The sequence below is a fragment of the Stenella coeruleoalba genome (genome assembly GCF_951394435.1).
Source record: "Stenella coeruleoalba genome assembly, chromosome: 19".
NCBI classification, from domain to species: domain Eukaryota; kingdom Metazoa; phylum Chordata; class Mammalia; order Artiodactyla; family Delphinidae; genus Stenella; species Stenella coeruleoalba.
Genome location: NC_137165.1, coordinates 53,667,249 through 53,691,148, shown reverse-complemented (window position 1 = coordinate 53,691,148; position 23,900 = coordinate 53,667,249). Strand labels below are relative to the sequence as shown.

Sequence of the window (23,900 nt, the reverse complement as noted above, 5' to 3'; positions counted from 1 at the left end):
TCAATGAATACCCATTGCCCTGAAGATAAAAATTCAAACTTTAACAAGGTAAACAGAGCCTCATCGACCTGCCCCCTAATTCTAAACTCATTCCTGTTGGGTCTCCCTGCACCCTCCCCCAATATGTGCCTGTGATCGCCCACATATCTGTCAGGTGACTGCTTAAATGCCAGCTGCTCCCAGGCTGTGCCCAACCTTAGACCCACCTCCGGCCCTTCACACAGGTGGGAATTCGTTAAGTGTGTGTTGAGAGGATTGAATTCCAAGCTTCAGCAAGGCTTCTAATGGGACGCGAATGCTTCCCTCCTCTGTGTGGGCACCACCCCACGCAGCGGCTTGGGGATCTTCTATGTCACAGAAGCACCGTGTGCAGCAGCTTTTCTAGAAGGAGCCAGCAGTGATGTGGCTGAGCGTCTGGGGCTTTGGAATCTGTCCAAGCAGAACTCAAATCCAGGTTCTGCTGTTTGCTGCGTCACCTTCGGCAGATTATTGAACCTCTGAGTCTCAGTCCCTTCATCTGTGAAGTAGGGGTGATAATCGCACCCTTCTCCTGCTTGTGGTCCAGCCAGGGGAGTATGGGGCTGGAGAGTTATTACAGCAAATAACAGCCCTACAGAGCAAACATTTCCAAGAAACAGGTTCAAACTCTGATGAGCCATGGCAGATTCTAAGAATCCAATCATTAAGAATACTGCAATTTAGGGAATTCCCTGGCGGTCCAGTGGTTAAGACTCTGAGCTTTCACTGCTGAGGGCCCGGGTTCAATCCCTGGTTGGGGAACTAAGATCCCACAAGCCTCATGGCCAAAAAAAAAAAAAGAAGAACATAGCAATTTAGTGGGTCCAAGAGGCTGTACATAAATGAGCTCCCTCTGCAAGCTGCTCTAAAAGAGCAGAGATGCACCTGTGCCCGCTCACACCCCACTCGGCACTACCCTCTCCTCCACCACCTTCCTGCTCCCCAGACGGTCCCCTCTGATGGGAGGTGAGAGAAGCCGCTCTAGAGGTTAATTGTGATTTTATTAGTTGAGTCCTTGGGTCTGCAGGAGACAACTACCAATCCTCCCACCCCTCTCCTGGCACCTCTCTGGCCGGCCTTGGCCCTCTGCCCACACGTGGAGAAGGGCGGAGCCCCCCACCCGGGACAGCAGCCGGGGTGCGGCCCCTCATGGTCCTCGGCACTCTGTATCCTCCAAGGCAGGGGCTCTTGCTCTGTCATCTTTGTTCCCACTGGCCGGGGTTTTGTGGCAAGTGAACAGCATGGAGAAAAGCCTTCTGTCCCTCCCCACACCCCACTGTCACCCGCAGCCCCCTCTTTGCCTCTGCGGAGCGCATTAGAAGATGCCGATGAGGCCAGCGTCTGTGCTGGTGAGTCCGCTGCCCCGGCAGCTGGGAACGAGGCGGGGGCTTTGTGCGCCGGCTTGGGAGCAGGAAGGGCTGGCTGAGCCCCAAGGGCAGGTCAGTCTGTGAGGTAAAAGCCTCCGGGCACAGCGCCCTTCCTGCCCCTGCAGCACCTCCCACCCCCTCGGCCAGGAGGCTAGAAGGCTCTTGAAAATTTGCGGCCTGACTCTACGTCCCCATTAGGGAGGAGACCCGGCGCTCCCTCTGCTGGCCTCTCAGGCAGGGAGGGCAGCAGACTCCTTGTGGCAAGGGAGTCGAGAAGACCCCCCGCCTCAGAAGAGGCCCAGGCAAAAAGATCCCCAGACCATCGATGGGCTGAGGGGCCGAGGGGCCCACAGAGCCCAGTCAGACGCTGGGCCCTGAGCCGGACGTCTGCGGGGCTGGAGCACCGACGCCGTCGCTGATGGTGTCGTGGGGCTGAGATGTCCTCAGCCTCGCGTGTCCCCAGAGGCTGCTGCCTCCTGGGGAGTCTGAGAGGCACGGGGGCGCCTGCCTGCCTCCGCACGGGCCGGAGTGTCGGAAAGAACGCGCTGGCACCCTGTCCACAGGAAGAGCTGTAATCAGGCCCTGGGCGTTGCAGGGCTCTCCCTGGCCCCCCTGCTCGGCGCTGGAGGCCGGTGGGCAGTGGGACGGTTCTAGAGTCAGGCCTCTGCTGAGGAGGCAGTGGGGCCTTCAGGCTGAATGCGACGTCACGTTGTAGGAGGCTTTCTTCAGGGTCTCCAGGAAGAACTGTTCGTTCTCCAGGAAGTCACGGTCCTGAAAGGCAGGGCTGAGTGAGCAGCCACCCTCTGGTTCCCTCCTGCCCCGTTTCTGTGCACAGGGACGCGGGGTTGCTGGACTGAGAGTGAGCTGGACCCTGGGTGCCAGCCGAGTAGCCCTCCCTCGGGGCCCCTCTCACTCGCATCCTAGCTCAGCCTGGCTCTGGGAGTCCGTGGGGGTGGGGCAGGGAACGAGCACACGCACTGGAGTGAGACACCAGCGCTCACGCCCAGTGGGGCCGCGTGTTCGCACGTGACTTCATCCCTCTAAGCCTGTCTGTAAACTGGAGACAATAACATGACCTGCCTGGTAGGGCTGTGGGAGGGTACAAGCTTATCAGGCACGGCACAGAGCCTGGCATGTAGGAACTGCTCCATCAGTGACGCGGTGAGCATCTCTGAGACGTGTCCTCTAGGCAGTCTGCGCTGCTGCTCTCCTCCAGGGGGTGGGCTCAGCCCTCCCCGGGGCCAGGCTGTGCTCCCTCCTGCCTCTGCCTGAGCTGCTTGTCCCCAATGTGAACACGAGGAGCCCTAAGTCCAGGGGGAGTAGGTGGGCCTGGGCCGGGGCGGCATCTGCTCTGGGAAGCTCACCTGCTCAGCTGTGTGTTTCAGCAGCACCAGCTTGGCGTAGAGGTGCGAGGGGCCCAGGCTGGCTGGCAGCTGGCTGCACTGAGGAGCCGGGGGGACAGGAGCCATGATGGCTGTAAAGGCCAAGGAGGACGGAGTCAGGGACTGCAGCGCTCTAGAGCCCCTGAGCCACAACTACCGAAGCCCGCGTGCCTAGAGCCCGTGCTCCGCAACAAGAGAAGCCACCGCAATGAGAAGCCCGCGCACCACGACGAAGAGTAGCCCCTGCTTGCCGCAACTAGAGAAAGCCTGCGCCCAGCAACAAAGACCCAACGCAGCCAGAAATAAATAAACAAACAAACAAAAAACCCAAGATGACTTTAAAACCCAGCTGCCCCTAACCTGAGCACACAGGAGGCGTGGGCAGGGTGTTGCTGGCCCTGCCCTGCCCAGTGGGCCGGCCGAGCCAATGTCCCACCCGCCTGCAGCCACTTACCACTCAGGCCAGAGGCTGCCGAGCCCTGGGCCCTGGAGAGCAGCCCCACGGGCCCAGAGGGCAGGTCCTGTCGGATACGATCCAGCTGCAGCCGCTGCTGGGCCAGACTCAGATTCTCCTGTCCCCGTCCCCCCAGAGAGGACACAGCTGTGAGGGCAGAAGGCTGGGGGCAGGGGTGGGGGTAGGGATGCCCTGGGAGCGGGGGGAGCGGGAGGCAGGAAGAGCCTTGCCTGGTGCACGTGCCGCTCCTGCTGCCGCAGCTGCTCCTGCTGCCGCTGCACCAGCTGCAGCCGGGCCTGCTGCTCTGCCTGCACCTGCCGGGCCTCGCGCAGGGCCCGCTCCCCCTCCTCGTACTTCTGCGAGGCCACCTGCGGGGAGGCCGCCTGGGTCAGCTGGGCTGGTGGGGTGGGTGCACTGCCCACGCCCAGGGGCTGAGCCGCTGGGCACCTGGCTCATGCTCTCCACCTCCTCAGCGCGCAGCCTGATGCGCTGGGCGGCGGCGCCGACCCTCTCCTTCTCCAGCCGCAGCTCCCGGCGCTCCTGTTCCAGAGCCTCCCTCTCGGCCGCCAGCTGGTCCTCTTTGGCCCGGAGCTCACTTGCCCTGAGCTTCAGCTCTGCCTGTTCCTGGAGACAGCAAAGCCTCTCTGCAGCCTCCTCCCCGGAGCTGAACTGAGCTCTGCTCAGGGTTCCGAGGACCCGCTGGCCGCCCTGCCTCATGGCTGTGGCTCGGCTCCGCCCTGACTCTGGGAGGAGGTGGTGGGAGACCTGGGGCCAAGCCCCGCTGCGGCCCCTCGCCCCCGCGCTCAACTTCTCGGAATCCGATTTCTAGAATATCTAAGTCACGGGAACGTGATGAGGAGTTAATGAGCAAATGTGTAGAAAGTACCTGCGATGATACGATAAAAGGAAGTAGTTATTACGATGACTGTTGTTTTAATTCCTATACTCCCGTTACCGCTGCGCTCTTTCCTAAGCTGACATGTCCTGACGGAGAGGCTGTGAGGCCCCGGGGTGGGGAGAGGGGCAGGGCTGCCTGGGCTTCCCGCGGTCCGGGGAGGCTCTGGGTCTTACCTTGGCCAGGCTGACGAGGGTGCCCTCCCGCTGGGTGTCCACCTGCAGCGCCCGCTCCACCGCACGCTCGGCCCGCTCCTTACTCAGCTTCTGCTGTGCACAGAATTCGGCCCACTCGGCCGCCAGGCGCCGCCGCTCCTCCCCACATTTGTGCATGACGGACTTCTGCTCCTCCAGCAGGGCACTCTGGGGCGAGGGCGTGAGGGCACAGGTGAGCATCCCTGGGCGCAGGCACTCTGGGGCGAGGGCGTGAGGGCACAGGTGAGCATCCCTGGGCGCAGGCACTCTGGGGCGAGGGCGTGAGGGCACAGGTGAGCATCCCTGGGCGCAGGCACTCTGGGGCGAGGGCGTGAGGGCACAGGTGAGCACCCCTGGGTGCAGTGGCAGGGACGGAGCTGAACGCGCTGTGGCCGGGCTCACCCTGGCCCTCTCCATCTCCTCCCGCTCCACGGCCATCTGCTGGGCCACCACCTTCCTCTGCTCCTCCAGAGCGCGCTGCGCGGACTCGGCCTTGGACTGCTCGGCGTTCACCCGCCAGCGTTCCTGCGGGCCGGGCAGGGTCAGGGCTGAGGGCTCGCGCCCCCCTGGATGCTCCACCTGCCCCCATTCAGGCCGGAACGTGCCCTGGGGAGCCGTGCAAACCGCCCTCCTCTGGCTTCTCCCACAAACACATCCTTTCCTGAGCGGTGAAAATGGGAAGGAGCCTGAGGCCTGCCGGGGCCCAGCTGCTGGGATTAACTGTGCTGAGGCTGATGGCTCGGGAACCGCTGCTGAGAGAGGCACCTTGCGGCTCCAAAGGGCCAAAGAACAGCAACATCCCTGCTCCCTGAATCGCCAACTACAGCACTGCCCGCCTGTCTCTTGTCATCCAACAGGGAAAGAGCACCAGGGTGGGCATGACACCGTATGCCAGGGGACTCAGGGCACACACAAGCCTGGCCCGAGACAGGCGCTGAATACAGCACCGAATGAAGGGCTGAATAAATGTGGTTCACGATGTAAAAACATCTGTGTCTATGTACTCATGTCTACAGGATATATGTGATGTCATCAATGGCTATCTCTGGCTAGTGGGTAATTTTTATTTTCTTTATTGTTGCCTGTTCTTTTAATTTTTTCAATGAGATGTATCACCTTATAACCTTGTACAGAAAAGGAAAAGGTATTATTATTATTTCTGAATTCATCAAATATTTATTGGATCAATTCCATCAGGGATTGCTTTTTTGTTTGGCATAAGGTAGGGGTCAATTTGAGTTTTTTCATAAGTACAGCCAATTGTTTTATTTTAATTTTTTTTTTTTTTTGCTGTGCTGCCCAGCTTGTGGGATCTTAGTTTTCTGACCAGGGATTGAACCCGGGCCCCCTGCAGTGAAAGCATGGAGTCCTAACCCCTGGACCACCGGGGAAGTCCCCATAAGTACAGCCAACTGTTTAAGCACGCTTATTAAAATACGGAACACCTCACGAATTTGTGTCCTCCTTGCGCAGGGCCATGCTAATCTTCTCTGTGTTGTGCCAGTTTTAGTACAATGTGCTGCTGACGTGAGCACGAAAAGCCATGATTTTCTAAAGAACGAAGCTCGCTCTCATACCTGGAAGATACGTAGGGAGTTTAAATACGTTATCTGTTACAGCTCAGAAGGCAAGAGCACTTCTCCGAAAGTCCCAGGCATCCCTGATGAGCAGGTAGGAGCTGGATGGGGTAGGCCTGGGGCGCTTCTGGAGGTGGGGAGGTGGGAGCCCCTGCAGAGGCAGGAAAGGGCAGGAGAGACATTCCAGAGGAGAGTCCCGAGGCCCAGGAGGCGAGGTCAGAGTACAGCTGCCATCCCCTGGGTGCCCGGGGGGAGACAGGCCCTGCGGCAGGAGGACGCGCCCCACCTGCTCCAGCAGCCGGCTCTGCTCGCCCAGGCGCGCCTCCATCTTCCCGATGACCTCCTGCAGCCGGCCCCGCTCCTCCTCCATGTCCCGCTGCTGCCGGCTCAGCCTCTCCTGCAGCGCTGGGGGCGGCCACAGGGCACTCATTGCCCGCCCACCTTCCCACCACGGGGGACAGGAGAGAGGCACGTGTGGCCTGCGGTACCTCGGAGCTGCTCGTCTCGCTGCCGGATCCCCAGCTCCCGCTCCTGGGCAGTGCTGAGGTGCGAGGCCTCCACGCGGGAGGACAGCTCGTGCAGGCTGCTGGAGAACTTCTCCATCTGCTCGATGATGCCATTCAGGGACCTGCGGGGGGCTCAGGTCACGGCGGCCTGTGGAGCCCAGCTGGGCCGCGCCAGGCGGGCAGGGCCTGGATGGCGCGCCTACCGCGTATGGGAGGTGGCGCTGGTGACGGCGTCGATCTCCCGGTCCTTCAGCAGCTTCAGCCGCTGCAGCTGCTCCTCGTGGTCCTTGCGCATCTCCAGGATGGAGGCCCTGGGGGACAGCAGGGAGGGCGGCTCTGCGTGGGAGGGGCCTGCCTCCGGGTGCTCCATGCTCCGTGGGCCTCTCCTCCCCATCTCCGGGCACGGCCTCACTTTCCCCGGCTCCTCTGCCTTATCTGTCTTGCTGCCTCAGTGCCACATCCACTCTCTGGGGGCAGATTCCTTGTTATGCAGCAAAGGACACTCGACAGGTGTGCCGACAACCCTTTTGTGTCTGGCCAGTCTGAGCCGTGTGAAAAGGCCGGCTCTACCCCGTCGGCCAACTCCCTCACGTGCTTTTTCTTAGTTTTGCTCTCATCTAGAAAGGTAATCAGATCAACGCGCCAGGCACGACCTTTTCCAGGGCCAACTAGTTACTAGGCTCGAGAAATGGGGCCGGTGAGTGGGTTCACCGGTGCTGAGTTAGCCCTCGGGTTGCTTGCTGCTGCCAGGCCCTGCCCGAACAGCTAGTGACCTTGGGCCCTGCCGGTATGCCCTCCCCGCTCTGTAGGAGTGATGGGTCCCCACTTGTGGGGCGATGGGGCAGTGAGCTCGGCCTAGGTCCTTTCCCAGAATGGAAGGGGTCGAGCCTCGGTCCAGAGGCTGCTGAGCCCATGGCTTGGGGTCTCACAGCAATTGGCTTCCCCTGGCCACCCTTGCAGGCAGCCCCCCCGCCCCCGGGCCTCCCCCTCACCGCTGCAGCTCCCGGAGCCGCTCCATCTCCTGGTCCTTCTCCTGCACGGTGGCCGCCAAGCGCCGCTGGTGCTGGGCTGTGAGCTCGGCGCGGGCCTGCTCAGCCTCCTGGCAGCGCGACAGATACTGGGCACACAGCTCCTCGTTCTCTCTCCGCAGACGCTCTTCCCGTTGCTGGTACGATGTTTCTAGCACCTTGACTCGGCTCCTGCCAACAGCACACCCAATCACGGGGCTCAGGAGGTGCCGGCGGCCACCCGAAGGGCCTCTCAGAGCACGGGAGCTGGGGCCGGCCATGAGCCACCGGAAGTCCGGGCCGGAGAGGCGGGGGGTACCTGTGGGCGCTGTCGATGAGCTCCAGGTCTGCCTGGTGCCTCTGCTGCAAACTTTCCAGCAGCAGCAGGTGCTGCGTCCGCTCCAGCTCGAGCTTCCGCACCTGGGAGACGGCGGGAGGGACGGGTTGTGTGTGTTGTGGGGGGCAGGGTCCCTCAGACCGCCTGGGGAAGCCGTCCGGCCGTCACGTGGCCCGCTCCCACTTCAGCCCTGCCCCCGGAGCCGGCTGCCCCTCTGCCCCGCACCTGGGCCTCGAGCTCCGCCAGCCGGGCCTGGCTCTGCAGGAGGTCGGCCTGGAGCTCGGCAGTGCCCCTCTGAAGCTGAGCCTGTGCCGCCAGGAGCTGCTGCTGGTACTCGGAGCCGGGCAGCAGGCTCCAGGCCAGGGACTCTGGGAGCAGGGACTGGAGGAGAAGGGGAGGGATGTTCCCTGTCAGGTAGGGGCCAGGGACTCAGCTGAGCTCACCCACCTCTGGCCCTCACTCACTGGACCTCCCAGGCCCTGTGTCTGATCTGGGGCTGTAGACGGGGACAAGGTCGTGACACCGAGAGGCCAAGGATGAGGCCCGGGAGCGTCAAATGGTCACTGCCCCTCCCCTCGCAGGTCTCGCTGGGGAAGATGAGTCTCCCTTCCGCCCTCAGAACAGCATCCTCCCAGAAAGGGTTCCAGATCCCTGGATAAACAGCCGAGTCCCAGCAGAGCCTTGGCTACAACAAAAGGTTGTGACCCTGGCCCTTTCTGTCAGGCCTGAAGCCCCAACGCGGACAGCCGTTCTGGTTCCCGAAGGCTGCCCACCACCCACCCTCTCAAAGGCACTTCCGGGTTACCCGGGAGGTGCCCCCGTGGGGCTAGGCCTCCTCAGGCCCGGGGGTCACCGGCGCCGCTGCACCTGGGAAACAGAGGCGGTGCAGTGGGAGGATGGCAAGGATGGAGGAGGCTTTCTAGACAGAGCAGCAGGACACCCGCGGCCCTGCTTTCTGATTAGAGCCTTCCCAGCTGCCCCCACCTGGGTGCCACCCACTTCCCTACTGATGCTGGCGGATCCGCACCCAAACCTGCCCGGGAGTGGCTGGGAAAGTGCTGGCGGGGAGCGCCGGGGGAGCTAGCTGACAGCACGACGCGTGCCTCCCAGCAGCTTGTCGGGTTTGGCAGGTGTTGCCTCTGAGCACGTGAGAATTGTTCCATGGGCCCGAAACCTACACCTGTTGGTTCACCCTCCCTACCTGGACGGGCACAGAGAGCCCTGGGGCTTCCTGGGAGCTTGGGAAACCAATTGCAGGCTCTGAAAAATCAACAGCAGAGCAATGAGCAGGGGGTGCAGGGAGGCCCCGCGGGCTGGGTGTGTGCTCGGGAGAGCCCAGCTTCCCTCGTCTGCCACGGCGCCCGAAGGAAGCTCTCAGTGTCTCTCCTCTACCCAGAGTTACACCCCTCGAACAAAGCGGAAGACAAACCAGTGCCGGAGCAATCCCCAGGGGCTGCTCCCCCCTCTGGGTCGCCCGCGTGGAGGGCCAAGGCAGCGGGCTTCCAAGTCACGGGGGACCTGAAGACACAGGAATGGGGGTGGCAAGCTGAAGAGCCTTCTGTGTAGGACGCCGGGAGCAGGGGAGGGTCGGCCCAGCAGGAAAGGAAAGTGTCAGGTTCAGGTCACTGACTGCAAAGGCCTAGAGGCTGGTAGTTTACTAAGAGTGAGGTCTCAGCTGGGAAAAGGGGACGGGGACCCCTTTACTCCGTGGGCCCCTTACTCCGTGGGCCTGCTACGTGGTCTGGGATACCACACGCCACGCTGGCCACGTGGAGCCCAGCACAGCCGTCCGCCGCTCTAGGGAAGGGGGCCCGGGCCACCCCGCCGCACCTCCCCTGCCCGCAGCCCCGCCGTGAATGTACCCTGAGGCGGCAGGCCGGGCAGGCGGCTTCTGTGCTGCCGGGCCTGGGGTCCCCCCGGCGGCTGCTGGCTCGAGCCCTTGGGTGCCGGCAGCAGGCTGGCTGAGGAAGTAAATGTTAAAGTGAAGGAGGCAGAAGGTCTGGGTTAGGCTGGACCAAGACGGGCTGGGACAAAGCCCACGAGTGAAGCTGTGTGGCCGCCCCTCTTCCCGCCTCCCCTCAGCCTTCCTCCTGTTCCTGACCATCCCGTCTTGGTAATTCTCCTCCCAAGTCTGAGCGCCTGGCCTTCCGTAGCCCGTCCCGGCCTCAGTGCTCACTGGGACCGCCTGATGTCCCAGGAGTGACCACGGGCCTGTTACGGGCAGCAAGGCCGTGCGCCGGGCCACGCGGCTCGCTCAGCTTCGGCGGACGGCCTGCTCACTCACCCTCCCGCCGGCTCCAGCACCCTTTGGGCTCCTCGCTTCTCCTGTCTGGTGCTCCCCCTTGCTTCTCGGCTCTCGGGATCACCTCGGTTTCAGGTCCAGGTCCAAACCGCCCTCCTCATTCACCCCAACCCCAGGGCTGGGTGACATCCCTGGCCTGTCACATGAGCGCCCCGCCTCGCCTCCCCTTCGCTCCAGCCGCAGAGCATCCTGCTGCTTCCTCTGGACAGTCCCGGCCTCGCCAGCCCCCTCAGGGCCGCTCACATCCTGCGGCCTCCCCTTCTCGAACACTCCCCAGGAGCACGAGTGGGTTCCCAAGAGCACGCGCGGGTCCCCAGGAGCACGAGCGGCTCCAACCCGCGCACGCATTGCCTGCCTTAGCTCGGTCAGCAGGGCAGTTGGACACTGGGTGTCCCACCAGACCGAGGGCGCTGTGGACAGAGCCCCTGCTCAGAGGCACCGGGATGGCCGTGTGTTTGCCATAAGGGCGCCCTTGGTCTCCTGCCCGATCAGCTCAGCACCTGTCCCCACAGCAGTCAGGGAGTGAGCGTCGGCAGCCCCCCAGCTCCCTCGTGCTTTCATCTGAGCAAAGGCAGGGAGCTGGACACTCTCCCCAGCACCTAAAGAAGGGGAGAAGCACGGCCGAGAGGCGGTGCTCTGCTCTGAGGCACGCTGTGGGCACTCCCGACCGAGGCACCGAGACAGCAGGGTCCTCCTTCCACTGGAGACAGCAGCCCTGGGACTTCGTTGGTGGCACAGTGGCTAAGACTCTGCGCTCCCAATGCAGGGGGGAGTGGGTTTGATTCCTGGTCAGAGAACTAGATCCGACTTGCCGCAACTAAGAGATCGCGTGCTGCAACTAAAAAAGATCCCGCACGCCTCAACGAAGATCCCGCACGTGGCAACAAAGACACCTCGTGCTGCAGCTAATACCCAGCACAGCCAAATAAATAAATATTAAAAAAAAGAAAATTAAAGGGACAGCGGCCCAAGCCCCTACCTGTCGGAAGGCAGCGCCCCTACCGAGTGCTGGCCCTTACAGGCTGCGTCGTGCTCCTCTCCGGACAGACCTTGGGACTTCTTCCGAGACAGGGCATGGCTCAGCCAGTCCTCCTCCTTCTTCCCAGACGCTCCTGGCTGGGAAGGCTGGCTGCCTTCGGCAGGAGAACCGGTACCCTCGGTTGGTGGCTGTGCCCCCAAGGAGGGCAGCCCGGCCGGGGCAGAGTGGTGGCTGGGAGCAGAATGCTGGCTGGCGGGAGGGGGGCCCCTCCGAGCCTCCCTGGTCGGGGAGGAAGGGAGCAGGTCCAGGCCTTCGTCCTTGAGGCCCAGCCAGTCAGCACCTCCCCTCCTGGGCTGGGTAGGGCTGGATGCTGCTGGGGTGCTCTGTCTGGAGCCTGGTTCTCCCTTGGGGTCTGTGCCGCCTTCAAAGAACCTACTTCAAGACAGAGAAGTGGGGGGTCTAAGGCAGGGCAAGCAGCCTGTCCCAAGAGCCCCCTGACGGGCCTTTCCCTCCACTGCTGGGGGTGACTATGGGGCCCATGCTAAGAAGTCGTGATGCCCGGGGCCCTGCACAGCCAGAGCCGCGGCAAGCTGAGTGATGTCCGTAGAACACCATGAACACCCATGAAAGACATCTTGGATTCCACCCATTTTCCCAGCAGGCAACCTGCCTCCAAGGCCAAGCTCCTTGCAGGCCCCGCTTACCTGACGGACTGCCGGCGGGACTGCCGGCCCTCGGAGGAGCCCACGGTGGGCTGATAGGCCCCAAAGGTGAAGTCCTCGTCACCCCCGGGGTCTTCTTTGTCTGTGAATGAAGGAACCTGTGATCTAGAGCAGGGGGACTCAAACTCTTCTTCTGTAGCTGCAGAATTCTTTGTTTAAGAAAAGCTGAACTGGCAGCCTGATGGGTAAGACGAGTGATAGGGCAGCTGCTGTGGAGAAAGCGGGGTGAGGGGCTGGGCGTCTGTCAACACTCAGGCTCCAGCCTACAAAACATCACCCAGGAGCTGTTTAAGAGTGTACCAGCGGGCCCTGCCGCAGACCCCCTGCAGGTGAGGCGTGGTGAGCCGTGCGTGTCACGAGCGTGATTCTCAACAGATGGCCCGTGGGCCGATGCTCTGAACGGAGGAACACTGGTCCAGGGCAGTGTTTTTCAAACCGTGAGCTGCTGCCTATTAGCAGGTGGAAATACTAATTGAATGAGTGGCAACCAATGTATTTATTAGTCAAAGAACACATACATTGAATGTGGTGACTATTATTTCCTGACATTTTTTGTCTCAGTAATAAACGTGAATAATTAAAGGTGCGTCATGATGTAAAGCTTATTTCTTATCATGGCTTGTGGTAAAATCTGTTCTGGGGGTCCACTCCCCACCGCCCCTGCCCCACAAGCTCCTCACCCTGTGGCCGCTGATACTTCTTGTCCAGCTTGAATTCCCTGTGCTCCCTGGTGCCCGGACGGGCCAGGAGTTTGGCGGCAGTGCCCCGACCCAGCAGCTCATCCAGCTTGGAGCGGGCAGGGAGGGGCCCTTCCCTGCAGGATGGGACATAGGGCTGGTACATGTGAACACAAGGGGCTCCTGGGGGGGCCCCCACTGTACCCTCCCTCTCACTTTTCCCTGGCCAGGGAGGGACTCTCCGCTCACAGGGACCCTTACTGGTCTCCCGTGGGCCTCCTCTCTGCTTTGGGACTGTCTCCAAACCCCAGGGTGGCCATGATGTCGTCCCCATCGTCAAAGAGCAACTCTTCTTTCTTTCGGACTGGAGTGTTCCCAGGAGTTAGAGTGATAGAGGGCGCTAAGGGACAGAACACAGGGCACAATGCCCACAGCCTTCTGGCTGCAACGGTGATGTTTGAATGGGTCGAGGGGGGCGTTTCCCTGCAACCCTGGCCTTTGGGTGGAAGAGCGGGCATGGCAGTGTCTGGTCTGCCCACAGCACCCAGCTTCCCCAGCCCCACTCCCACAGCCCCACCCCCGGGCTCCTGCATCCCCCCTCCCCGTTCCCAGAGACTGATAACCTCTTGGTCCAGGATCTAAGACCTGTGGTCCCTGCCTGGTGGGGTGTCTGGCTCTGCACCGCAAAGTTCAGTTAGCCAACTGCACCTGCCCCGGGAATGGGTAACACGCCCACCCCACCTTGATCTCTGGCCAGGGCTGGGCTCTTTACGGAAGCTGTTTTACTCTCCGTCTCCGGCAGCTTCTTGGCGATTCCTTCCTCATCATCAGAGAGAAGTCCTGCCAACGGGTCTTCCAAGTCTCACGGCCAGAAGGGGAAGCAAAGGGAAGACTGCACACTTCGTTCAGGAAAACAAGCGCTGTGCTGTGCTAGGGGAGTTATTGCTCTACTGGAGATTTCTAGCCGCTCTGATATCTATACAAGCCGCTCGGCATCTGGGGGCCTGGGTTAGCGGGGCTCGGACACAGACCAGGCTGGGCCAGGGGAGAGGAAGCAGGGAGAGTGGCCCGGGCTTCAGGGCCTGCACTGAGGCATGAGAAGAGAAGTAAAACTTCCACGCATTCATGAAGGAAAAGGAACTTTTCCCCACACTTTATAAAGTCTTCAGTTTGACACCTGGCTTCAGAGTCCTTGCAAATAAGTGCCCCAGACATGCCAGCCAGTAGAACATAATTAGTCCCTCCCTGAATTCATGAGGAACAAAACCAGCGGCAGGAGCTCTCTGCTCCTCTTCTGACATACACAGTGGCCCGGCCTCGGGCAAGCAAGTAAGCATCGCCCAGCCTACTGCACTCCCAACACTGAAGCACCCCAGAGGTGTGACTGCAGGGTCTGTGGTACCTTCGAAGGAGAACTTCCTGTACTGATGCCCAAGGCTGGTGGGAGAGGGAGATAGCTTCTTGGTGGGAATGGCATCTCCTGCAGGGAGCAAAGAGAAGGCAAGGTCACAGGCCTGGATCTCTCCTGGCCTACGTTCTGCCAGACCAAGACTGGGACCACTGGGCTGGCGCACACTTCTACCTGGAGGCTGAGGGCTTGTGGCCGTGGACACAGCCATGGGATGGGGCTACATCTCTCCGGTTCTCAGACAGGCTTCTGGCCGGGAAATGTGGTCTGGAAGCTACCTCTGGCCCCCTATTCACAAGTTGCTCCAACAGGGACATAGGTTTGGGAGATGCACAGGCTACCATAAAATTCTCCAACTTAACTCAAATGGCTTCTCCAGGAGCTGCCATGTTGGACTTAGAGGGACTGGAAGAGCCGTAGGAAGGAGGAAAGCTCAACCTGTCTCCCTCCCCCACTATAAATACTCTAACACACACGCACACAATGAGCTCCTGGCCTCTCCATCCCAGGCAGAGAAAACCCACAGGGCTGAGAGCTACCCTCTAAGCACCGCCCACATCCCCAAAATGTCCCTTGATTCGCGGACCTATGTCTCACTCACGTTTCTCATTGGTTGTTAACACACCAGCAGGTTTAAGAGGACTAGGCTGCTCTTCTTTCCCAGAACCCTTTGCAGACCTTTTGCTTGAGGCTAGATTAGACTTCTTCAGACCCAGGAGGTCAGCATCCATTTCATCCAGATCCTGGAAAAGCAGGGAGGGGGGAGGAATCCCCACAGGTGCTCAGCCAGCGGGTGCTAAACACCCTCATGCTCTGAGTAGCCTGGTGAGGGTGTTGCCTCCAACTTCCATATGGAACAAATGGGGACTGAACACGGACAGAGGCAGGGCCAAAGCCCAAAGACTCAACATAGTCGATCACAGATAAGCTGAAAGGTCTCAGGTTGGTACTCCTATCAGCCCCACCGGCAGCTCCTGCCTTGATGCTAGAATGAGAGGGTGCCTAAAACCTGCTTTCAGCAGCTTCTCACAAAGGCTTAGCGAATGTCAAAGCTATTTGCAGTAGAAACGAAACAGCAGGATCCTGGGGTTTAAGACTCCCCAAGGGACTACCACCGGGCAGTGACAAGGGACCTGAGGCAAGAAGATAACCCTCTGTCCAAAGTCAAGAAAAATTTGATCTCAGGAATCCCCTGGTGGTCTGATGGTTAGGACTCCGCGCCTCCACTGCAGGGGGCCCGGGTTCAATCGCTCCCTGGTCAGAGAACCAAGATACCGCAAGCCGAGCAGCTCGGCCTGGAAAAAAAAAAAAAGAGGCATGAAGAAGCCTGCAAAATACAAAGCCTTTAAAAAAATGTCTTTTTCATCTGGATTCCTTAGCCTGCCTGGGTCGGGAGAAGCAAACTGACAACAGAGGCAGAGGTATGAGAAGGATGCTATTCTGGGTCAATGAATGGTCTACGGTAAGGGCATTAAAAACCACCATAAGCAAGCTGGGAGAGGAAGATGGTCGGGGACTCCCTGGTTGCCACAAGCCCTTGGTACAGACTGGGAGCATGGCGATTTTGATAAGTGCGGTTGGCGCTCCAAGGGCGGTTGGCAGAAATGTGAGGAAACAAAAGAATGAGAAAACTATTCAGAAGAAAGGTGAGTTGGGAAAGATAATGGAACCAAAGGTAAGCAGAGTGGGTGGAGGGTTCAGCTCGTGGTCCTGGAATGAGAGACTCAGAGCCACCACTATCGACTAGTCAGAGGACTCGAGGGTCACGCCCAGGGGGCCCAGCTGCCTGGTCTTGGGGAGGAGCAATTTCAAACTGAGGTTAAAGAAGCTGATTCCGGAGCCAAGAAGGAAACAGACTCCAACCCTTCAGGGCCCCACAGGGCTGAAAGCAAGCGCTCAGCCCTGGCCTGTGGCAGCATGGGTTAACCAGAAGGGACATGAAGTGGAGGTCAGGTGGGAGGATGCTGCTGGACAGAAGGGGAGGGAGAAAACAGGACCACTCAACATTTTAGACCCCAGCCAGGCCACCCGAACCCCATGAGATGGTGCTTATGAATTTATGTCTTAAAATTCCATTGCAAAGATCAGCTTGGGGCTCGATCTGACAAGAGGACAGCTGTACTAAAGGGGACTTGGCCGGGGATGTGAGGAGAAATCTGGAGAAAGATTAAGAGCAAGATTTAGGAGGGAATTCCCTGGTGGCCCAGTGGTTAAGATTCTGGGCTTTCACTGCCATGGCCCGGGTTCAATCCCTGGTGAGGGCAGTGTGGCCAAAAAAAAAAAAAAAAAAAAGAACAAGATTTAGGGGAAACGGTCTCCCCCTTTCCTCACGGGGGGAGGCAGCCCCATTTCGCCAGAGGCCTGTGACGTGACTGTGTCTCTGGGTGGGTGAATTTCCATAAACTAGGAAAATTGATTTATACCCAGAGGGGCAGGGAGGGCAAGAGCTCATGAATGCCATTCTTGCATGAGGTGGGGCTCAGAAATACAAATTGTAAAAGAAGAAATGAGAGGGAGAATGAAGGCTTGGCACAAAATAGTATCCCACCCCGGGTCCCTGGCTCCCCGCATCTCGTGCAAGCTGTTTCCTTACCTTCATGGCCTGGAGCAGAGCCTGCGGGTCTGCATCGGAGATGTCTGAAACCTACAAGATGGGAGGTAACGAGGCGTGTTAGTCAAGGTCCAACAAAGCTCAGGGCCCTTGTTGCCTTGCTTCTGTTAGGGCAGGAGCAGAGCTGGGTCAGGGGGCATAAACTGGAGGGTCCTGCCCTCACTTGGGGCTCAGGTATTGTAGGAAGTCAAGCCTGCCCAGTTGTGGACACCCAGGAAGCACTGCCACTTTCCGGTCCTCCCAGCAGTAAGTGCACAGCCATCATAGGACTCAAATTAGGCTACTTTCCAGCCACGTGATTGGACAGCGTGGAGTTTATTATGGGAAGCACAGTTAGAAGTGGCAACATCGAGCCTAAAGCAGTTGCTCGGAGCTCTACTTTCTAGCTCATCTCACTGGTAGAAAGGAAAAGGATGCTGCCTTGGGTCCACTCAGCAGCCATTCATTCATTCATTCATTCATTTATGGCTGTGTTGGGTCTTCGTTGCTGTGCACAGGCTTTCTCTAGTTGCAGCAAGCGGGGGCTACTCTTCGTTGCAGTACGCAGTCTTCTCATTGTGGTGGCTTCTCTTGCTGCAGAGCACGGGCTCTAGGCACGCAGGCTTCGGTAGTTGTGGCCCATGGGCTCAGTAGTTGTGGCACGAGGGCTCAGTAGTTGTGGCTCGCAGGCTCTACAGCGCAGGCTCAGTAGCTGTGGCTCGCGGGCTTAGTTGCTCCGCAGCATGTGGGATCTTCCCGGACCAGGGCTCGAACCCGTGTCCCCTGCATTGGCAGGTGGATTCTTAACCACTGCGCCACCAGGGAAGCCCCAGCAGCCCTTTGAAGAACGAACTGGCTTCGCAGGGACTTCTAAACCTCCGTGGGCAGCCCCTCGGCACAACACTCATCTCACTGTCTCTGGGGATAAGTAGGGTCAGTGAGGAGCAGGGAATGCGCCAGGCTCACCTCAGCATCAGCTCCTGCCAGGCCTGCCCTGGTGCTGAAGGCATCATCTTCCAAGAGGGACCTGCAAAGGGGCAGAGTCAGCACCCACCCACGAATGGTCCCCAGGGCACTAGATGATTCTAAGGAGGGAGAAGTGGCTTAAAGAGTCCAAGTGAACCTGAATAGACTCTTCTCTGGAAGAAGAGAGTTGCTGAAAGGAATTTCACAGGTCACCTAATGCAGTGATTTTAAAACTTTCTTAAAGCAGTAGAGCCCTTTAAAAACAACAGGTAAGAGAGAAAAACAGAACTGCTTGGGCTAAAATGAAGGTGGAGGGCAGAGAGCTCACAAAGTGTCTCCCTATCTCGCAACTCTCAGGAGGACAGACACAATCTGGGAGGCACCTATCTAGGCCTATCCTCTTATTCTGAGGGTAAGAAAATTGAGGCTCAGAGAGGTTCAGGAATTGCCCAAGTTGACATAGTAAATAACCGATGTAGGACTAGAAGCCAGAACCTCCGACCTCCAGTTCAGTTCTCTTCACACTCCTCCAGGCTCCTTCACTGCCCAGGAGCTGACGGGAGGACCGGGAGGTGGTGACACTAGAAGCGGGGCCCACAGTGAGTGGAAAGTGGTAGGTGGGTGGGGGAGGGGGAGGAGCGTTGGGCCTGAAACAGCGCTTGGATGCCCAGGCCAGCCCCGTGTGCTCACTTTGCTCTAGCCCTTGAGGGAGGGAGCGCCTGAGCTGCACCTGTGGCGTCTCTGGCACGTGAAGCTAGTTTAACAGGCTTCTCAGGCGGTGTCGCTGGAAAAAAAGAAAACAAAAGATGTGATTCGGTCACAGAGAACTGGAGTCAAGGGGAAAAGGATTGCAGGTTCCCCACCAAGCTGTCTCCCACACCTTCCTACTGAAAGAGGGGCCTTTTTGGAGGAAGGAAACTGGCCCTGTAGGCAGGTCCCTTAAAAGCCAGAATGGGGGAGGGAGCGGTATGTTTCCAAGCAGGAAGTCAACCCAACTGGTGCCAAATGAAGAGGCTACTCCCATGCCACCGCAGCCCCATGGAAATGCAGGAACAGCAAGGCACTGCCATCGTCCATGGGCTTGTGCTTTGTGGGTTCTTATGGGCCAGGTGCGGGGAACCTCGGCCTTGTTGTCCCTGGTGAGCTGTGCATGACCCCGAAGCCCTGCTTCTCAGTGCAGCAGACACGGACACACAGGGTAAGGGACTAATGTCCAGAATATAGAAGGAACTCGTACAACTCAACAATAACAAGATAAACAACCCAATTTAAAAACTGGGCAGGGCTTCCCTGGTAGCGCAGTGGTTAAGAATCTGCCTGCCAATGCAGGGTACACGGGTTCGAGCCCTGGTCCAGGAAGATCCCACATGCTGTGGAGCAACTAAGCCCGCGTGCCGCAACTACTGAAGCCCCTGCGCCTAGAGCCCGTGCTCCACAACAAAGAGAAGCCACCGCAATGAGAAGCCCGCGCACCGCAATGAAGAGTAGCCCCCGCTCACCGCAATCAGAGAAAAGCCTGCGCCCAGCAACGAAGACCCAACGCAGCCAAAAATAAATAAAATAAATTTATAAAAATTTAAAAAAAAGAAAACTGGGCAAAGATCTGAATAGACCTTTCTCCAAAGATATAAACGGCCAGGAAACACATGAAAACATGTTCAGCAACAATTAGTCATTAGGGAAATGCCCATGGAAATCACGAGATGCAACTTTTCACCCACTAAGATGGCTATAATCAAAATGAAAATAACAAGTATTGGCAAGGATGTGGAGAAACTGGAAACCTCTTACACTGCTGGTGGGAATGTAAAATGATACAGGTGCTGTGGAAAATAGTTTGGCGGGTCCTCAAAAAGTTAAACATAGAGTTACCACATACCCCAGTAATTCAACTCCTAAATTCACACCCAAAAGAACTGAACACATATGCCCACACAAAAACTTGTACCTGGAGGTTCATAACAGCATTATTCATAATAGCCTAGCCAAAATGTGGAAGCCACCCAAATGTCTATCAACTGACGAATGACCAAACAGAACGAGATATATCATACAATGGAATATTATCGTCCAGCCGTGGAAAGGAATGAAGAGAGGAATGCTACAATGTGGACAGACCTCGAAAACATTATGGAAAGTGAAAGAAGCCAAATGCAAAAGCCTCACACTGTATGATTCCATTTCACGTAAAATGCCCAGACTAGGCAAATTCATAGAGAAAGAAAGTTCAATAAGTGGTTGCCTAGGGGTCGGGGAGGGGAGAATGAGGAGTGACACTAATGGTATGGAGTTTCTTCATGGGGTGATGAAAAAGTTCTGGAATTTGACTGTGGTGATGGTTGCACAACTCTGTGAATATACTAAATGCCACTGAATTGTACACTTTAAAAGAGTGAACTTTGGACTTCCCTGGTGGGGCAGTGGTTAAGAATCCGCCTGCCAATGCAGGGGACTAGGGTTTGAGCCCTGCTCCAGGAAGACCCCACATGCCACGGAGCAACAAAGCCTGTGCGCTACAACTACTGAGCCTGTGCTCTAGAGCCTGCGAGCCACAACTACTGAGCCCATGTGCCACAACTACTGAAGCCCGCACACCTAGAGCCCGTGCTCCATTAGCAAAGACAAGCCACGGCAATGAGAAGCACGTGCGCTGCAACGAAGAGTAGTCCCCACTCGCCTCAACTAGAGAAACCCCACGCACAGCAACGAAGACCAAACGCAGCCAAAAATAAATAAATTAAAAAAAAAAAGTGAACTTTATGTGGATTTTATCTCAATTCAAAAAAAAAAAGAGCAAGCCTAAATCAGGGGATTCCAGCAAAGGGGCACTTACTCTCATCTCCCAGGAGGTCACCAAGGACTGGATTTTATCTCAATTCAAAAAAAAAAGAGCAAGCCTAAATCAGGGGATTCCAGCAAAGGGGCACTTACTCTCATCTCCCAGGAGGTCACCAAGGACATCATCGATGGAACCTGGAACAGAAAAGGGGCCACTGTGACTTCAGGAGGAAAGAATGGTCCTTAGGGCCTCATGTCTTGAGACCTCATCCGGGACCTCAGAGCCCTCAGAGGTTGGGACTTAGGCTTGGCTCTCTCTTCACTGGCCATGAGATGTTTTCTAACTCCTGGCAACAAGTCACAATGCTTTGTTGAAAGACCCCAGGGTGGAATTTGAAAATAACTTTCTCAAAGGATGATGGTGAAGATTTTTCAGTAGAACCTACATGCTACGTGACACACTGGCCAACAAGCCAGTCTTCCAGACTCTGAACAAAGCCCAGATGCTTCTTTGGGAAAAGTGTTCAGGATTTCTAGGCACATATACAAGCTTCTTTCATACCAACAGTCTCCTTGTCCCCTTCCAGCTGAGCGCCCGCCCCTGCCAAGCTGGTTTGAAGACACACCACCTTGGCCACTTTCCGATGCAGCATGTAGGGGAAACCCAGGTGTGAGTACCGAATTAGTTCTCAGCTCAAGCTTCAGTGCCTTTACCACCCTTAACCCCAACGGTATACTTCTAGATACAAATACTTCAACAAGAAGGATTTTTTTCCCCCAAGTCCCATCTGTTGTTTATTTCTGAATTACTCCAAGGGCCAATGAGGCAGCATAAGGAATTCCCTAGGAAAACCAAAGCTGCCTATGGGATTATGGGGAAATCAGCAAGACTCACACTGAGAACATTCAGACAGACACGTCTAAGTTATGTGTGGACCCAAAGTGGGGGAAATATTTTTGGCGTAAGGGAGGTGTTCCATCTCCACTCACCTTTCAATCCCTTCTTGGTTTTTGGTGCCTAAAATGGGAAAAACAAATCACATTAACAAGATGAGACAGTGAACGTGTACTGAAACCAACAATGCAGAATGAACTGTTTTGCCTTTCGCCAAGTCACCAGAGGAAAAGGCGCACCAATGGCATTTATAGACAGAGGCCCTTTATGGTTTCCTGAGTTTTGAGAATAGGCTCATTCAGAGCATGAAAAGGGCCCCCACTAACCAGCAGTGGACACCACTGTGGGTGCCATCCGGTGGGCAGAAGTCTCTCCTTTTCCCTCAGATTTCCACACGCCACACGCAAACCCTCCCAGCCAGCCAGGATGTAACGTTTTCCTCTATTCCATGTCCCTGACTCTTCAGGATCAGTGACAGACATGTAAGGATGCTTTCAGATGAACATTCAGAGGCTCAAAAAAGATGCTTGCTTACTGTTTAATAAGTTTTTTTTTCCCCTCTGGCCGTGTCACATGACACGCAGGATCTTAGTTCCCTGGACCAGGGGTCAAACCCACGCCCCCTGCATTGGAAGCGTGGAGTCTTAACCACTGGACCGCCAGGGAAGTCCCATTAATAAGTTTGCTATCAATACTCCTAACCATCACTCTTCTTTGGGGCCACCCAGCCCCCAAAGTACTTCATGCAGTTAAGATCTTGGAGGTGGGAGTAGGGGTGAGGGCAGGCTCCCATTTCCACACACCTACTCTGCATTCTGCCTACCATCTCAAGGCTCTGGGGGCTGCCCGCAGCTCCTTCACAGCGCTGTCCAGCTCATTCGAATTCTGCCCATCAGGCTCATCCTCCCTAATGAAGAAAATTAAAGTGGCTGCTTAAAAATTATTTGGATTTAACAGTGGTTGAGTCCAAGGTTGATCAAGCCTTCTCTCACTTTACCCATTCAAGAGATCAAAACATTTCCATCAATTAAAAATTCCTTGTAGGGCTTCCCTGGTGGCGCAGTGGTTAAGAATCCACCTGCCAATGCAGGGGACACGGGTTTGAGCCCTGGTCCGGGAAAATCCCACATGCCGTGGGGCAACTAAGCCTGTGAGCCACAACTACTGAGCCTGCGCTCTAGAACCTCCGAGCCACAACTACTGAGCCCGCGTGCCACAACTACTGAAGCCCATGCACCTAGAGCCCGTGCTCCACAGAAAAGCCACCGCAATGAGAAGCCCGCGCACCGCAACGAAGAGTAGCCCCCGCTCGCCGCAACTAGAGAAAGCCCGCATGCAGCAACAAAGACCCAACGCAGACAAAAATAAATTAAAAAATTCCTTGTAGGGTGAGCAATTCAGATGAGAAGCGAAGTGTTCTGGGTAACTCTTCTCTTTTCTTCTCTTCTTTTCAATATTTATTTATTTATCTGGCTGCACCGGGTCTTAGTTGCAGCACATGGGAACTCTTAGTTGCGGTATGTGGGATCTAGTTCCCTGACCAGGGATCGAACCCAGGCCCCCTGCATCGGAAGCGCAGAGCCTTAGCCTCTGGACCACCAGGGAAGTCCCCTTGGTAACTTTTCGAGGCCTGGAGATTATTCGAAACAAGTGCAGTGGTCCTCATCCCTTACTCTGAAAGAGAATGCGGAAAATGGCAGGTACCCATCTCAGGAAGGAGGTGGGTGCCTAGCAGTAAGGCCAATACACCTTCCCAGGCGACACCCTGACTACTTTCCTGGCAGCGTTCAGAGCAAAGAGCGGCTGCAAATGCTGGTTACTCCTTGATAGTATTTTCACTGTCGGTGGAAAAATTTCCCTTCACACTAACTGTAAATCCGACTCACTCCATTAATAGAGAACTGCTTTCCCCAGAATTATCATTCTCTCCCACCTCCTCCTCAACGTTGCCAGAACTGACCTTTGGCACAGCTTGGAAGAAAGGAGTGGGAGGTGGGCCTCTCTAGTTCTCTGGTGTCGGCCTGTCCTGTTATTAGACTGCAAAGTTTATGTGAGGTTACTGTACAGGGGCCACTCTGAATGGTTGTGTTTCTCTTTCTCTGTAATGCCATGTTCACGGCCTACAAGTCTCAACACGTTTTGTCTCTTATCACATCCAGGGGCGTCTGCCATCTCCTAGCGATCCTCTCCCAGCCTCCCAGACCGTGGGAATTTCTAAGGGAGCATTGCAAAGGCCTCAGGGCCACAAAGACCATCGCGTCATTGCATCTGCTCAGCCAACTTCGTGCCAGGCGTTTTAAGATCCCGAGGCCGCCCCTTAGTTAGCGCCCTCCCGGAATCACCCCCTCGGTCTCGAGACTCCCCGCCCCTCCATGCGCCACCCACTCCGCGCGCCCAGCCCGTCTCGATCCCGAGCGCAACCTACGATCCTTCCAGCCCCTGAATCCCCCCCGTTACGCGCCATTCCCCTTGGAGGCGCCGCCGCTTGGACGTGTCCCTGGAGTGCTCCAGGCTCCACTCGAGCCCAGCTCAATCAGGCCTCCCGCTTCGGAGCCTCTAGATCGCCAATCTCTCAGTCGCCCGGCCTCCGGAAGCAAGGCAAGGCGCGAAGCATTCTGGGGGCTGTAGTCCTAGGCCCGCTCACCTGCCGGAGCCAAGGGAACCTGGGGCACCGAGATGAACTACATTTCCCAGGGTGGCTCGCCGCGGCCGTTAGTTGGCGCCCGGCCTCTTGTTTGCGGCTTGACACGTTGCTAGGAGCTGCCTGAACGCTCCTTTGCGAAGCGGTCGCTACCGGGATCCAAGGCAGGTGAGCTTCTTCCTCCCGGTTTCCCTGGGGAACTGCC

General features: G+C 57.3%; 1 protein-coding gene across 7 annotated transcripts; it reads right to left on the bottom strand.

Moving 5' to 3' along the window:
* Window positions 1-397: 397 nt before the first annotated feature.
* FBF1 (Fas binding factor 1) lies at window positions 398-23,577 on the bottom strand. Of its 7 annotated transcripts, none has more exons than XM_079904608.1 (30): window positions 23,015-23,089; window positions 21,878-21,961; window positions 21,150-21,177; window positions 20,313-20,354; window positions 18,072-18,165; window positions 17,382-17,442; window positions 16,419-16,469; window positions 14,427-14,568; window positions 13,820-13,897; window positions 13,159-13,278; window positions 12,679-12,817; window positions 12,421-12,554; window positions 11,723-11,822; window positions 11,019-11,453; window positions 9,600-9,698; window positions 9,167-9,255; window positions 8,939-8,997; window positions 7,963-8,118; window positions 7,720-7,820; window positions 7,386-7,592; window positions 6,597-6,704; window positions 6,376-6,515; window positions 6,174-6,292; window positions 4,713-4,835; window positions 4,293-4,478; window positions 3,669-3,845; window positions 3,452-3,589; window positions 3,222-3,339; window positions 2,750-2,859; window positions 398-2,156 (listed from the first exon to the last, which is right to left on the bottom strand). In XM_079904608.1, exons 2-30 carry the CDS (start codon window positions 21,878-21,880, stop codon window positions 2,073-2,075), a joined length of 3,441 nt encoding a protein of 1,146 aa, XP_079760734.1. In that variant the 5' UTR covers window positions 21,881-21,961; window positions 23,015-23,089; the 3' UTR covers window positions 398-2,072. The 7 variants fall into 7 exon arrangements, 6 of the variants coding, with proteins under 6 accessions (XP_079760734.1, XP_079760736.1, XP_079760732.1 ...); XM_079904610.1 differs by having other exon boundaries at window positions 11,019-11,450; XM_079904606.1 differs by lacking the exon at window positions 23,015-23,089 and adding an exon at window positions 23,512-23,577 and having other exon boundaries at window positions 3,222-3,589; window positions 21,878-21,957.
* Window positions 23,578-23,900: the final 323 nt, after the last annotated feature.

Coding starts and splice junctions, on each gene's coding strand:
- FBF1 (XM_079904606.1), bottom strand. Junction 7,821..7,962: donor TGGCGGAGCTCGAGGCCCAG/GTGCGGGGCAGA, acceptor GCCGTCTCCCAG/GTGCGGAAGCTCGAGCTGGA. Junction 3,846..4,292: donor CCCTCGTCAGCCTGGCCAAG/GTAAGACCCAGA, acceptor TGCTGTCTCCAG/GAACAGGCAGAGCTGAAGCT.